We start from the raw sequence: 15,986 nt of genomic DNA, 5'->3' as shown, positions 1-15,986 counted from the left end.
AGGTCTCTTTATTAATAAAGTCACTTTGTCCAAAAGTGCTGGGTTTGCACAAGTAAGTAAGTATTTTTTGTGAGTAATACCTGCCTCTCCTTTGCTGGAACCCAATAATCTGCCTCTTTGTCTGCTTTTGTGTGCTTTAAACAAGCTAAGTGAATTTTTTCATGTCTGATATCATGTGTCGTAGTTCCAGGGTTTTGTTTCTGGCTCTGGTTTTGATTTTATTACCACTCTAGTTATGTTGAGCTTTCCTGTCTCTAACTCTTTAGTGTCAGTTGCTGTTTGGTTATTTGCTGTTTTATGCCAAACATTTGGTGTTTTTTGGCATCTAGATTCCTTTTCCCTCCTCCCTCCTGTTGTTATCAGTTGTTTACTGTGTATTTCACTCCCTGTGTCCATGTAGTCTGGCCTACCTGTTGCTCTTCACCAGATCACTGTTGGTTTCCCTGTTTTGAGTCTGTGCATTCCTGCTTCATAGATTTTTTTGCTTAACACCAAATAAATACTCATTATTTGTTTGTTTAAACCAACATTTCCGCATTATAACCCATCAACAATACACAAGTGAATTTAATAAAATAAAATAAACAAAAGCTAAAATTGGTCAGCCCCTTATTCATAAGAAAGCACAGTAAAACCCACAAGTCTGAGTATATTTTCCAGACATAATAAATCCTTAATTATTAACCTGTGAGCACTCAGAGCAACGCTGTCGTGGGAAACATATTGAACTTTGAGGATAGAGATAAAGTATTCCTAGTATTGGCTTGAGTTTTATCTACTGAGGCTCCTTTAAAGACATATTGTTGCAAACCAACTATATGAACAACTTTAAAAATATGATTTAAATATCAAAGTACCCCTAGGTGTACTGTACACACAGTTATCTTTGCAACAAGAAAAAAAATAAGCACATTGAAGTGGAATCAATTTAGTTTTTTTTCTGCTAATATTTTTTGTGTTAAACTTCAAATTATATTTACATTAAGCAGTTTTTCTGCTTAAATAAAGAATGAATTTATCTTCACCACAGAGTGAGTGTGCACCTTTCAGTAACATTTCTACATGCAAAAACAAGAGGCAGCAGGTCTGAACTTTTCCATGTAAACGGCTAGCTATCATGAGATAAGAGTCACAACAGTGGAAGTTTCAGGGTGTGGAACACCGCTGTGAGCAAGGTGTGGCTGATCAAATCAGTTCAGTCACCTGGGTAAATAAAGTTTGGTTATATGGTCAAACAAAACCAATAAAAAAAAACAAAGGGATATGGGATATTGTATAAAAACAAGACAGGGTGAGATTAATTTAAAAAAAAAAACTGACCATGCACTGAAATCACTTTTATTTCTTTGCTGACAAACACTGGATAAAAATAATGCTTGTTAAAGCTCACAATGATCTAAAGTAACTTGACAGATGATTCATTTGGTATCTATCAAAGTTTAGATTATTATTATTTTCTGACAAAAGCTGGACTGATTTTTTTTTTAAGCAAAACTGTGTCAAAGCTCAAAATGATGAGACAGGAGCATGAAGGTTTCCGGGTTTTTTCCATCTAGTCGGAGTCGCTGCTGCAGGAGCTGCTGGAAGACTACAACAGAGAACATGAGTCGTGTTATTCATCAAAACTCACGAGAAGCTCAGTTTGTCAAAGTTTATCTAGCATTTAAAAAAGGCTGTCATGCAGGTATTGCAAGTTTTGCAAAAGCACTATGAAAAATACATTTCTGTGTTTTCCTGTGAGTTGCAAGTCCACAATTTGGTTGTGTTGTACAAATTTCTTATGTTATATGTCACACTTTGAATTTGTGGTTCGGTGCAATCAGTCTTACCCCGTGGCTGTCCTTTCCTTTCTTGTGACAGTGGCCATGCTTGTGACCGTGCTTGTGCTTATGTTTGTCCTTTTTCTTGTCCTTTTTCTTGTCCTTGTGTCCATGTCCGTGTCCATGTCCATGTCCGTGCCCGTGCCCTTGGCAGGATCCTTGGCCTTGACAACAACCAGAACCAGGTCCGTGCCCATGTCCGTGTCCTCCATGTGGCCCATGGTGCTGAGGAGGACAGGTTGGTGGGACAGTCCCTGGAGGATAACCCTGTGGAGGGTAACCCCCCTGTGGAGGGTAACCCCCCTGCGGAGGGCAACCCCCCTGCGGAGGATAGTTCGGGTAACCAGGTGGGCCTAAAAAAAAGGAGAAATGAGGAATCAGCTGTAAGTTCAAGGTGATGATTGAGGGGGCGATCTAAAAGAGTCGTGTTTACCTTGGTTGTGTCCGTACATTTTGCTGCGTTACCAGGAGAAACTGCAGGTCCTGAAGAATAAAAACACAGATTTTAAATTAAAATCTTTAATGAACACAAAGACAAGAGTATCACAGGTGTATCACAGGTGCATCACAGGTGAACATACCAAGTGCTGAGACCAGATCTGCAGATGCAGACGTCACCTGCTGCTGCTTTTTATGTGCAGCTGAACCTGAAGCAGGGGCTGAGTCTGAACTCCTATCAGACTATTTTCTGTTTTATGACCTACATGGGTGTGTGTGTACAATCATTAATATACAGTCAGCAAACTAGATTTTATAAGAGTGCACACCCACAGACCCACATGATCTATTTTGCCCTGTGGTTAGAGGTTTTTTTTTAATCGTTTGCAGTCCTGCAAAACTTTTGAATACTTGGTGTCACCTGTTGATGCTTATAAAGCTGAGCATCTGCACAGACGTTATGCACAGTCAACACACAGGCGCATCGGTGCAGGTTTCATATTATTATTGAAGGAGACACGTTACATTTCTGCTGAATTCTGCACTGGTTTGTGATGGAAATTTCTTAATCATGAAAATAAAGCACCACGTTGCAATTCAGAAGTAGTCCTTGACTTCTTTCATCGTGTCATTTGGGGGTAGAAAGTACAAATACATGTAATATTGGGAGAGACATGTCTGCTGCATTTCCCTGAAATCTAAACTCATACGTAAGATGATTCTTTTCTCACAGAAATTAATATTTCCAGGCTTAAGGCGAAATTAATCTCACTTGTGCACTGAACACACTTTTTGTTGTAATCAGATATAAAAAATGCACCACCCATTGGAATTAAGACACAAAGTTTCCATCCACAGGATGCAGTACACAGATTAAATGGCACAAAAGAAACCATAAACTGTGATAAAAACTGAATTAAAGTGGCTGTACTGGGAGCTGCAGGGTGTGTAACAGTTAGGAGAAAAACAGCACTGAACAAAGGTCCAACCTGCCCTTAGTAAATAAAGATAAGGCACAGAGAGGAAGCAGAACAGCTGAGGTCAAATATAAAGTGGCACAAATGTGGGGACTGACTGTTTTTAAGATTGATTTAGTATAATACAAAAAACACTTGAATGATCATAATTTAACTCAGATACTGTTAGGAACAACCCTCTGCTTGTTACATTTATTTAAAGTCTGCTTCACGTCAGCACGTTGACTGCTGTAAAAGAGCCAGAGGCTCTACTACCAGCTGAGCATCATTTAAACACCACAACCCAGAGGTGTGGACTCGAGTCACATGACTTGGACTCGAGTCAGACTCGAGTCATTAATTTTATGACTTTAGACTTGACTTGAAAAAATGTTCTAAGACTTGTGACTTGACTTGGACTTTTACACCAATGACTTGGGACTTGAATTGGACTTGAACCGGTTTACTTGAAAAGACTTGATATTTCACCCCAAATATAAAATTTAACATGCATATTATATAGAGATTGAAAATGTGACGTCATTCACGGGTAGAACCGCAAAGGATTCTGGGAACTCGTGGCAAGCGGTACTAGCGCACGCAGGCTTTCAATTAAAATCAGTTACACAGCGATAAAAAGAAACACAAAAATGTCAAGAAGCTGTTGTATCATTAACTGCAATAGCCGGTCGCATGACAGCCACGGGAAGCCGACGGGTAAAGAGATCGGTTGTTATCGGATTACGTCGTTGAAGAGAAATTGTTCAGCCATGTTTCCGAAGTAACAAAGACCCGACTGGATTGCAGCCATTCTAAGACCAAATATAACGTCCCAGAACACTCCAGCTCACAGGTTAGTCTGCTCCAAGCATTTACACGAAGGTCAGTGTTTTTTAGTAGTTAATACGTCATTTTCATAACATAATTAGTGATATAGGTTACAAGCAAGTCTGGCGCTGAACAGAAATTGTCGCGCTATGCTCCTTTATTTATTGTGCATAAATAGTGAATTGTCCTGACACAATATTGCGTTTCGCTTCTGTTATTATGGTACATTGACAAAAACATATACTTTTATTCACAGGATAAAACAGGTTTTTTGTAACACTAATTGCCCAGTACGATTACAGCATACAATATTATTGTCACTGCTACATTTCTGTGATGGGTACCAGAAATTATTTCCACTGCTAATTAATTACCGTTGAGCTCAAAGGTCCTATTAATAAACGGTTAACGAATGTGTATTTATGACGACAATTTGTGAGACTGGTAAACTTATGATACGTACGATGGTCTTTCGTTCTACACGGTGCATTTCAAGGTCCTGCACCCATCCGGCGGTAAACTGTACCTGGGCTTGTTGCAGTGACCGGAAGTTACTAAACTTCATGAGTGTGTGCACTCACTCCAAGAACCGTATGATTATAAATATGCATATAAATATGCTAAGATGAGATAGCTGACTTCATCTAACTAGCAAATGTTGTCCAGGCTACGTTGGTGATACAGTTTTTTTTAATGTGTATGATATTTTTGTCATGCGATTTTAAAGCTGGTCCTACAACCGCATCCAAGAATAACATGCAGCTTATCTCAGAACTGTCGGTGAAAATTATTCTTGGAGCTAGGTTTAATTGAGCTGCATTTTAAAGAGGTGCAATTTCACAATTTGTGTATATTTTCTACGTTCACTTTTGTCATGTGTTGAGAAAAACACAGATTTAAAATTACATGGTCTAATATTTACATTTAGCATATAACTGCAACATTATTTTTTCGTTGTTTTTTTTTTTAAAGACTCGAAAGGACTTGAAATTCAAAGTTTCAGACTTGTGACTTGACTCGGACTTTTACACCAGTGACTTGAGACTCGACTCTGACTTGCCTGACATTACTTGAGACTTGACTTGAGACTTGAGGATAAAGACTTGAGACTTACTTGAGACTTGCAAAACAATGACTTGGTCCCACCTCTGCCACAACCTGCCGGAGCTTTGATGCCATCCCTTTATGACCACAGAGTGCCCACCTTCTTCCACCATGTTAACACACCACATGACAAAACCCCTATACTCTCAAACTGGTTTCTTAAGCATGACAATGAGTTCTCTGTGCTTCAATGGCATCCACAGTCAGCAGATCTTAATCAAATAGCCTAATAACCTAAGCTAATCTAGGAGTGGTCCTCCTAACACAGCTGCACACTGATTTTAGTTGCACCTTCTCAAGTATAGATAAACAGTAGTTAAGCCTATGCAGCACACAAAGACTCATGCACCACTAGGCCAGCAGGGGCTGCACAGGGATCATGTTTAATATGAGTACCCACCACTATAACAGGACACACATGAAAGTGAGAAAGAGGCCATAAAGAAAATAAATACATCTTTGTTCTCAAATTCAAATTTATTACCACAGAGATAGATACAAAGTCACCATTATAGGCTCACTGTGTGTTTTACATGATCTAAAAGTGTGTTTGCATTTCTTGGGCCAAAAACAGGTTTATATTTGAGTAAACACAAGATTTTTACATCATAAAAATGATTTTTGTAATGTGTCACAAAGATTTCCAGGTGGAATGTGTTTCATGGAGAAGTCTTCTAGTCAGAGTCACTGCTGCAGGAGCTGCTGGAGGACTGCAGGAGGGATAAACACAAGATATTTTAAATACTCTGAAAGTATCTAGCACACTGATTTAATCTCAGTTTTATATCCTCCATTCTGAGTTACTGTAAAAGTGATGGCATCAGATCATCAAGGTTGTTGGCTCAGTGTGACCAACTGTGACAAATTCAGACAAGACTGAGCAAGTTATAAAAACATCAGTGTTGAAAGTCGATACTTGGTGAGTTACACTTGGATAAAATGCTTCACTGAAAATCGGTTTTCAGGAAGGATTGCGCAAACTTGCTAGTGTCATCATACCTCACCTCTGTTTGAACTGCTATTCAGTAGTGCAGTGCTGCACTCCTGAATTCTACCCTGTTCGTAGCCTTTCCCTTCCCAAATGTTCACAGCTGGGACACTGGCTTTAATAACCTTTACTCTAAAGCACTAGTCATGAAAACCAAAACAATAAGTCTTAGGTTGTGTGGAGCTCCGGGAAGCCGCAGATTTGTGTCAAAATCTGTGTGTGATCATGAATTTGAGCAAACCTATTAAGTTACTCATAGGTTTGACACTGGTATTATAAATGAAGACACATGCAGCTACAGGGACTCTGCCCGAGGTCTCTTCCCCTTAGAACAAAACTTACTCTCATCAAGTGCTGCTCATAGGTGATCTTTGGACTGTCTTTTGGTTCTCCCTCTAATATTGTTGAGTATTTTTTATTACAGTAACTAAAGAAAATATAAAGCAGATCTAATAGCATAGCAAAATGTACATTGTTGCATAAATAATCATATCTTACCCCATGACACTTTTTTCCTTTCTTGTGGCAATGACCATGCTTGTGGCCATGTTTATGCTTGTGGTGGTGACCATGATGTCCATGGCCATGCCCGTGACCATGATGTCCATGGTCATGACCGTGGTGTCCATGACCGTGATGTCCATGACCGTGGCCATGACCATGCCCATCACCATGTCCATGAGTAGATCCGCAGCCGGGTCCTACCACGTGGCCATGACCTCCAGATTCTCCACAAGGTGAGGTCACTGGACAGCATCCAAATGGACCAGGCTGAGGTGGACATGAAGGTGGTGGGGCAGGGCCTGGTGGACATCCTCCTGGCACTGGATGAGGTTGACATCCTCCTTTTAAAAATAACATTTTGCTCCTTAAAATTCAATGAATAAATATTTACAAAAACAACTGAGGAATCAGGAAATAAAAGTGATTTCTTTACCTTTGTTATGCCTGAACATGTCAAATGATCTGATCTAAAACCAGAAACTCAAAAAACGTGGTGTCACCCGTTACCTGTTAATGTAAGGGGAAAGTTTAATTGTAATGATAACTCAGAGAAGACGGATAAAAAGAAAAATCCACCTTGAAAAAGACAAAAGTTTAGTTAAATGTTTTTAAACTGGTTAAAATATAGAATCATACGATGTATGAACAAATGAAATGAATATATAAGAAAGCCACAGCACAGTATAATTACTATAAACTACTCATCAGAAGGAAAGTTCACACTCGTAAACAGACTTTTGTCCATAAAACTAGAAATAGTACCAGATGCATAAACACATATTTCATGGTAATTATTCCTACATATCCACGAATGGACTTACTGTGTGTTGCACTGCAGATCAACAGACACAGCGTTCAGCTGACCCTGCCGTTTTATAAAGCCACACCTCTATTATGAAATCCATCTTACATCATCAGGGGCAAGCCTGAACTCCCACCACAAGATGTCATGCCATCATTTGTTAAATTAATCCCAGCAAACACAATGATGGATTTCATAGGATCTGTGTCTGGTGCAGCTACTAATAAATCATCAGAATCAGAATACTTTATTAATCCTGAGGGAAATTAGGGAATCATCATCATCAAATCACAGCCTTTGTGTTTGTGCTGTGTTACAATTGGAATGTCCGATCTTGTTCCATAGACTATATTCAAAACATAGAGACAATTTGCTGGTCTGCTGATGTGAAAGTGCCTCAAACTGTCATTTTTTTGATCAAGGTCAAATGTATTTATATAGCACTTTTCCAGACAGACGATGCTGCATAAAGCTGTGTGTTAAAAGCCAGGACATAAAAATATGTCTTTAGCAGTGATTTAAATTAATCAAGTGTTTGTTCAAGTCTAATATTTAGAGGAAGACTATTCCAAAGTCTGGGACCTGCCACAGAGAAGGCTCTATCGCCACGAGATTTGAGATTAGTCCGTGGGATGGATAGCATTAATTTTGAGCTAGACCTCATGGTTTTTCCTGGAGCATAAACAGAAAGGACCTCAGGCAGGTAAGAAGGGGCTTGGGTGTTAAGTGACTTAAGAACAAAAACTAAAAGTTTAAATTGGATCCTGTAGGAGACAGAAAGCTAAAAAAAAATTGGGGTTATATGCTCTCTTTGTTTGGCATTATTTAGCAGGTGAGCTAACTGGTACCAAACGGAGATGTCCAAAATAGTCCTGGCTCTGTAAAAGGACATCAGACAAAAAAACTGAACAGACCAGAAAAGAATAATCAGTTTTCATATTTATTTTTTCAACACAAGATAACCATATAGCGGAAGCTGATTATAGGTTTACACAAAGTGTGTGTACAAAAAGATGAATGTAGACTCTAGATTTTGTTTTCCCAACACTAAAAAAACTGCATTCTCTTTGATGACCAGCAGGGGGCAGCGAGGTGCAAAAGAATTTAATTGCATAATTTCACAGATATACTTGCTTCTGATTTATGAACTCGGTGAACAATTTCCAGATGGTTTTAGTTCTACAACATGTTATTTTTGAAAATCATGTTCCAGAGCAAAGAGACACTGAAGCAGGCTTTGCGTTAAGGCAGAGCTGCCTTGTGACTGACAGCTTGCTACCCCGTGAGAATGCAGTTTCCCCAGTTTCTCAGGTAGAGTTGAGCCACTCTTGTCATGTTCTAATTCAAAAACAAACATAGGAAAGCTCAAGGCTCAAAATGATACTCCACAAACCCAGATATCCAGTTTTTATTCATATGTGAATGAGCATTCTGTTTTACATATTCTTTATGTTTAATGTATTTTTACATCTGTTAAAGTTATTTTTAAGTAAACATTAAAAGAAATGAGACAGGAAAGGCTAAGATAGTAATGTGTCCTTGCAGGTTCCTCCAGACATCTTCATCTAGTCAGAGTCACTGCTGCAGGAGCTGCTGGAGTCCTGGAGAAGAGACAGATAATATTTGGTGAATTCCTCATTTTGACTCAGTGGTTAGGATGAGGGGTTTATTTTTCACTTTTGACCTCAAAATATCCTTAAAATTGGCTTAAAGTGTATATTTGCTGACCTGCTATACAGTGGGGCAAAAAAGTATTTAGTCAGCCACCGATTGCGCAAGTTCCCCCACTTAAAATGATGACAGAGGTCAGTAATTTGCACCAGAGGTACACTTCAACTGTGAGAGACAGAATGTGAAAAAAAAAAAAAAAAATCCATGAATCCACATGGTAGGATTTGTAAAGAATTTATTCGTAAATCAGGGTGGAAAATAAGTATTTGGTCAATAACAAAAATACAACTCAATACTTTGTAACATAACCTTTGTTGGCAATAACAGAGGTCAAACGTTTACTATAGGTCTTTACCAGGTTTGCACACACAGTAGCTGGTATTTTGGCCCATTCCTCCATGCAGATCTTCTCGAGAGCAGTGATGTTTTGGGGCTGTCGCCGAGCAATGCGGACTTTCAACTCCCGCCACAGATTTTCTATGGGGTTGAGATCTGGAGACTGGCTAGGCCACTCCAGGACTTTCAAATGCTTCTTACGGAGCCACTCCTTTGTTGCCCGGGCGGTGTGTTTTGGATCATTGTCATGTTGGAAGACCCGGCCTCGTTTCATCTTCAAAGTTCTCACTGATGGAAGGAGGTTTTGGCTCAAAATCTCACGATACATGGCCCCATTCATTCTGTCCTTAACACGGATCAGTCGTCCTGTCCCCTTGGCAGAAAAACAGCCCCATAGCATGATGTTTCCACCCCCATGGTTCTGGGATCTTTGCTCACCGTTCTCATGATCATTTTGACCCCACGGGATGAGATCTTGCGTGGAGCCCCAGATCGAGGGAGATTATCAGTGGTCTTGTATGTCTTCCATTTTCTGATGATTGCTCCCACAGTTGATTTTTTCACACCAAGCTGCTTGCCTATTGTAGATTCACTCTTCCCAGTCTGGTGCAGGTCTACAATACTTTTCCTGGTGTCCTTCGAAAGCTCTTTGGTCTTGGCCATGGCGGAGTTTGGAGTCTGACTGTTTGAGGCTGTGGACAGGTGTCTTTTATACAGATGATGAGTTCAAACAGGTGCCATTCATACAGGTAACGAGTGGGGGACAGAAAAGCTTCTTACAGAAGACGTTACAGGTCTGTGAGAGCCAGAGATTTTCCTTGTTTGAGGTGACCAAATACTTATTTTCCACCCTGATTTACGAATAAATTCTTTACAAATCCTACCATGTGAATTCATGGATTTTTTTTTCACATTCTGTCTCTCACAGTTGAAGTGTACCTCTGGTGCAAATTACTGACCTCTGTCATCATTTTAAGTGGGGAACTTGCACAATCGGTGGCTGACTAAATACTTTTTTGCCCCACTGTATATGGTGATAACCTTTCAAACATATATTATAAATAACAGAGAATTTCAGTGATCTTTTTCAGGATGTATTACACAAACATGTCACGCTTCACTTGCAGCTGAATAACATCTACTTCCTGTTGTGGATAAAATATTTACTGCTGCAGTATTCAGACTTACCCATGATATTCCCTCCCCTTCTTGTGGCTGAACAGGTGCCCGTGTCCTCCCCTGTGTCTGCACCTACGCTTCTTAACATCCAGGATGATGGTGTCCATGGTGTCCATGGTGTCCATGGTGCCCATAGTGTCCATGGTGTCCATGGAGCCCGTGGTGCCCATATCCATTACCATATCCCCCATAGCCATTACCATATCCCCCATAGCCATTACCATATCCCCCATATCCATTACCATATCCCATATAGCCACCACTATATCCCCCATGGTGACCACCAACTCCGGGATGCCTGAGGGCGAGGTTGAGAAGTCCACTAAGAAAGCCACTACCATGTCCGTGGTGACCATGGTGGCCGTGGTGGCCGTGGTGACCATGGTGGCCATGTCCATGATGTCCGTGCCCTGGAATTAGTCATAAATTAAATCTTTAGGATATAAATTCTAAAAGAAAAATCAAATCTGCAAAGCACACATGATGAGCGCTGTGTATTTACCAAACATTTCAAAACTGCAAAATTCAGATCCTTGAGTTCACCAAAATCTGTTCAGAAAATAAAACACAATATATTCAAACATAAAAAAATTACAAATTACATATATACTTATTATCACGAGCAGAGATTCAGTGTTAAACTTACTGTTCACCGGAAAGTTGATCCACTGACTCGCCTGTCACCTGCCACTCTTTATATGTAAAGCCACACCTCAACCTATCCCATGCTGAACACCCATTACACACGTGAGCCCACAGTTCAATGTAACACAAAAATACGCTTAGATTTGATGTTCAGTTACTTAGTGAACAGTGTGATTAACAGGGCTCTTTGTTCCTGCATTTTTCTCGTGCCAAACAGGTGTGATGATACCAGGAACAAAAACCCAGATCTGTTCAGAGAAAAGGAACTTCATAGAAAACTTTGTTTTTTTTCTTAGAGTTGTTTGTTTTGTTGATATGGCTACACAAACAAAACTGTTTTAAAGGCATTGCATCCATAAATAAAGGGACCTGGTCTAGCTGTTAACATTTTATGGTTGAAATTATGATGATTAGCCATTTTTGTTTGTCAATTCTTTCATTTACATTTGTCATGGAGAGCTCTACTATGAACGGTGTTAAACATCCCCTCGGTATTTTTCCATTATCTAGATTCACTTACTCTAATATTGTCAGCTGGGATACCCCAGTTGACCCCCTATATGTTCACATGATCATATGACTCTTCTTCCACAGAAAATGAGTGTCACCATCTCGAGTCAAAGACGTCGTCAGATGATGGTGATTAAATGGAGATTTAAAAAATATATAAATATCACAAAAATATAAGAGTAAAATGCATTGAAAGGGTTTGAGGGTAAAGATTACATTCACAAACCAGAACTCAAACATGGACTTAGTCTACATTCATAATTCAGCAAATCAGTGTAGATGTCCTGTTTCAGGATCATATATAAATGCTTATAAAACACTAAGAACAAATAAAAAATACAGTTGCATCATTATTTATGACTGATGTTCATCAGTAATAAACACAAAGACCTGACACTCCTACTGTCCTCATAGAGGTCTGAGGTAGCTTCCAGGAATGATGATGCTGTTTCTGGAGAACTGATTGAACCTGCTCACTGAACAGATTAGGTTCTCATGTTACTAGGGTGATTCACCTTTTAGTACAGAAATCCCAGGTTAAACCTGAAGTTACCTGGGTAAGATGAATTCATGCTACCTGGTGCAGGCTTCAGGTTAGTTTTCACATATCAACAGATAAGAAATCACCACATGCTGACCAATCAGATCCTCGGACAATAGCGTCACTGTTCCTGGAAGACACCTGCTGGCACACAGAGCATACACCGAAATACAGTTTAATAAATCTAAAGTTTAAATGGATCCAGTTTAAAGTTTCAGAGCGCTAATGAGCAGCTGTCACCTTAGAAATAAACAGCTGCACTGAGAGCGCACTCAGAGGTAAAAGAAGTAACCTGAATTAAAACTTTCATTTTACTGTTTTATGTGCTGAATCACCATATTAGTAACTTTAATCTCTCATCTTATTTCTATAAATGTTTTACTGATATATTTTTATGTTCTTTATACATTTCGAATCACCATTTGCTTCCAAGAACGCTCTTTTTTTAAAAGCAGCACCCACTAAGCTACAGAGTCACAATACAAGGCTTTCAATTGTACATTATGTGCCCAGTTATTAAAACACATTAATAAAACAAAACATTCGTCATGACCACACCAGCTACTGGACTGCAGCCTGAAAAAAAACATGCACATAATGGAATAACAGGAATGGTTTTAATGACGTCAGCTATGTGCTGTATTAGGTGAGGCAGGGCGTTGCTGCAGAAAGCAGTCGAACTCGTTGACTGTGACTGTGAATAAAGGATAAAACATCACGGGACGTCCGTGTCATGGTGGCTGTGCTTCATGTTACTGAGTCAAATTGTTAAAAACCAAAAACAAACATTTGGCCTTATCCGAGTAAGCAATGAGGAAAAATTGTTTATTTTAAAGTTCTCTGGTGGTGGTGGTGTAATAACTGTAGGCTCATTTAGATTACGCAGGACATCCTCTGCTCTCTGCAAGAGTAGCTTTGTATAATTCAGAATTCAGAATAATCCTCATTTATCTTATACAGGGTCCTTGTACCACCCCTCAGTGTGTACCCAACGTTTTTTTTTAGTTCCTCCCCCCTTAAGAAATCATTCTTCTGATTGGTTGCCTCTCATACACAGAAGCTTTCAACTGCTGGGTTTTCAGCCTGAACTGTGTGCTGAGACAACTATATAACAGTATGCCCTATCTGTGTCATCATACAGAGCCAAGAGAATATAAAAACTTGTACATACTGCCCTCCTGGTTTGATCCTTTTCTCATGCTCAGTGAACACCCACCACTTTAACAGGATGTATGTGACAGAAAATGAGTAAAAACCATTAAAAAAAACCCTGTAAATTTTAAATGACTTCTGAATGAAAAACTACTGTATCCCTGAAGGTACAGTCTGAGTGCAAAGAGATGTTGCTGCTTAGTTTCTCTAAAAAAAATTGTATACCAGTACAAAAGTGTCAGATGTCTATGGGCACGTCGCACCATAGTTTCTAGCCTGTTGTCTCACATTTGTCTGGATGAACACTTTTTAATCCAACACAAGGAAAGATCCGTGGTTTCTGTCAAAGGAAGCTCCTATAGCTCGAAGTGTGCTATGTATTCTATTCTATTCATTTCTGCTTTTTGCCATCCTGTCAACTTGTTTAGCATTACTCAGTTTCTCAGTGTAGTTCTGTTGTCTTTGGGTCGCTTCCTGTTTTAGAATTGTTTCTTCTGTCTTCTCTTCTTCTTTTACTTCCTGCATTTTGCCATCCATTGTGTTTTTCTTCCCAAAACGTATTAGTCTGTCCTGTGTTTGAGCACATCTTGTATTTTGTTTATTCATGCACTTTTCACCTGCAGAAATAAAAGAGTAGTTACCATGGCCAGTCTTATCTTTGTCCTCCACCACACATCCTTACATTTCAAAAGGCAGAGGAGACTAGTGTGCAGGTTACCTGCAAGCATTTTTAATTGTAACTAAGTGTGAATCACCATAAAAGTTAAGGTGTCCAGATTTCAGCATGGACTTTTTGTCACGTTTTTAGTTTGCTGGGATCCTGAAACCCTCCTCACTTGATAGAACCTGTATAGAACCTGTTAATAAACAATCTCTCTCCCCTACTTTTTCTTCCTCCTCAACCTCATCTACAGATGTTTTGTCTACTTATAGGAAGAACCAAACTCTGTACTTCTTTTTTAATTATTAAAATGAAATGAAGAGTAAATGCATCAGGGTGTGGTTGGTGGCTCGACTGCAGGGGAGGAGTGGACCAGTGAGTTCAAAATGTTGGTTTGCTGGTTTTGCACAGCTGTTGAGCATTTTCTAATCATGCCTTCCCTATTTCAGTAGCGGCCGGGGCGGGAGAGGAAGCTGGTGGTGGAGGAGAGCACCGGAGCCAGGGCAGCGCACACTGGAATGTGCCCAAAAAGTGAAAAATCAGATTGTGTGATGACAATACAAAATGCAAACCACAGCTACAAAGTCTTGTACGGTCCTTTTAAGATCACAGTAAACTACAAGTAAAAGGTGATATAAGGCAACTAGGACAGTTTGTTTTTTGAGGATCATACAGAGACAGCATTTTAAGCAGGAAATCTGCTGAAGTAACATCATTATGTAGATGGAAATTGCACTAAAGATGGCTCAAAGCACTAAAACAGTACTTCTAAAAACCTCAGCAGCTAGATCTATTTACAGAAAACACGACACAAGTACTTATTTTGTTAGGTTGGCTTAAGTTTAGTTCAAGCCGTACTAATACTTTGGACAATTACAGAAGAATCTCACACTGTGGACACATTTGCTGCACTAGGTTTACGAGAGGGAGCTAAAAGGGCAGCAAAGATGGCTAATGTAGCCTGTAATGTAGCTAATGTAATGTCCAGCCTTATGTTTCCTGTCACCTGGTTGTCTGTCAAGTGATGTGCACAACACTTCACGTAAGAGATAAAAGAGAAAGACAGAGACGGCACATAGTAACAGTGTAAAGCAAACATTTCACAACATGTTCTGCATCCTCATTTTCAATGGAAAATAAGGCGGTCTTTGACTTTTTCCTTTGCTACTTGAAAGGTTGTTGCCACATTTCAGTACGCAATGGAAAAAGGTTTCACTCTCCAAATGTCATGTTTATATTTAGTGCCTCCCTTTTTCATATCTATGTATTTACAGCTTGAGTCACTCAGACATTCCCAGCAGCAGCAAGGAACTCCTCCTCACATGAACCTTTGAAATCAATGTTTTTACACAAAGAACATGTTTTTTTTCAGTAAGATGTTTGCAACACACTCACCCAACACACCACAGAGGGGCTGAGCAGCTCCAGGAGGCATCCACCTCTCTTAGTTTTATATATGGTAAATCCACTGTGTCTGGGTTTCTCATGCTCAGCAGCTATAAAAACAGAAAAATGATGAAGGGATGAAGAAGAAGATGATGAGGGGCTGGGTGTTCAGTTCAGTTTGCACTCTAATTGCTTTTAATTGGAAAAGGCAGCAAGAAGCCTTAGATATTCTCAATTTTTCAGAATGATCCACGTTTATTCCAATTACGTTTATTTCAAAGTGCTATACATAAAATATGACAGGCATTAGGGTCAATGGCATGGCCTGCATTTGTATAGCGCTTTACTCAGTCCCTAAGGACCCCAAAGCGCTTTACACTACATTCAGTCATTCACCCATTCACACACACATTCACACACTGGCGATGGCAAGCTACATTGTAGCCACAGCTGCCCTGGGGCGCA

The 15,986-nt window shown here is 39.6% G+C and overlaps 1 protein-coding gene and 2 long non-coding RNA genes across 3 annotated transcripts; all 3 read right to left on the bottom strand.

Moving 5' to 3' along the window:
• Positions 1–1,316: 1,316 nt before the first annotated feature.
• Positions 1,317–2,303, bottom strand: LOC146691247 (uncharacterized). The gene is made up of 3 exons (XR_014915556.1): positions 2,254–2,303; positions 1,830–2,173; positions 1,317–1,588 (listed from the first exon to the last, which is right to left on the bottom strand). It is a non-coding gene; the product is annotated as an uncharacterized LOC146691247 (long non-coding RNA).
• A 3,301-nt stretch (positions 2,304–5,604) lies between these two features.
• LOC146691246 (uncharacterized) lies at positions 5,605–6,890 on the bottom strand. The gene is made up of 2 exons (XR_014915557.1): positions 6,633–6,890; positions 5,605–5,856 (listed from the first exon to the last, which is right to left on the bottom strand). It is a non-coding gene; the product is annotated as an uncharacterized LOC146691246 (long non-coding RNA).
• Positions 6,891–8,366: 1,476 nt separating this feature from the next.
• LOC146691245 (uncharacterized) lies at positions 8,367–11,478 on the bottom strand. The gene is made up of 4 exons (XM_085434556.1): positions 11,273–11,478; positions 11,129–11,175; positions 10,636–11,036; positions 8,367–9,041 (listed from the first exon to the last, which is right to left on the bottom strand). Exons 3-4 carry the CDS (start codon positions 11,022–11,024, stop codon positions 9,002–9,004), a joined length of 429 nt encoding a protein of 142 aa, XP_085290682.1. The 5' UTR covers positions 11,025–11,036; positions 11,129–11,175; positions 11,273–11,478; the 3' UTR covers positions 8,367–9,001.
• Positions 11,479–15,986: the final 4,508 nt, after the last annotated feature.

This window comes from Copadichromis virginalis, linkage group LG16 (genome assembly GCF_057382275.1).
Source record: "Copadichromis virginalis isolate Kocher_CV1m ecotype Utaka linkage group LG16, C_Virginalis_male_GT1.1, whole genome shotgun sequence".
In the NCBI taxonomy this organism is placed as follows: domain Eukaryota; kingdom Metazoa; phylum Chordata; class Actinopteri; order Cichliformes; family Cichlidae; genus Copadichromis; species Copadichromis virginalis.
The sequence above is the reverse complement of the archived record's forward strand: the minus strand, read 5'-3'. Positions and strand labels throughout refer to the sequence as shown.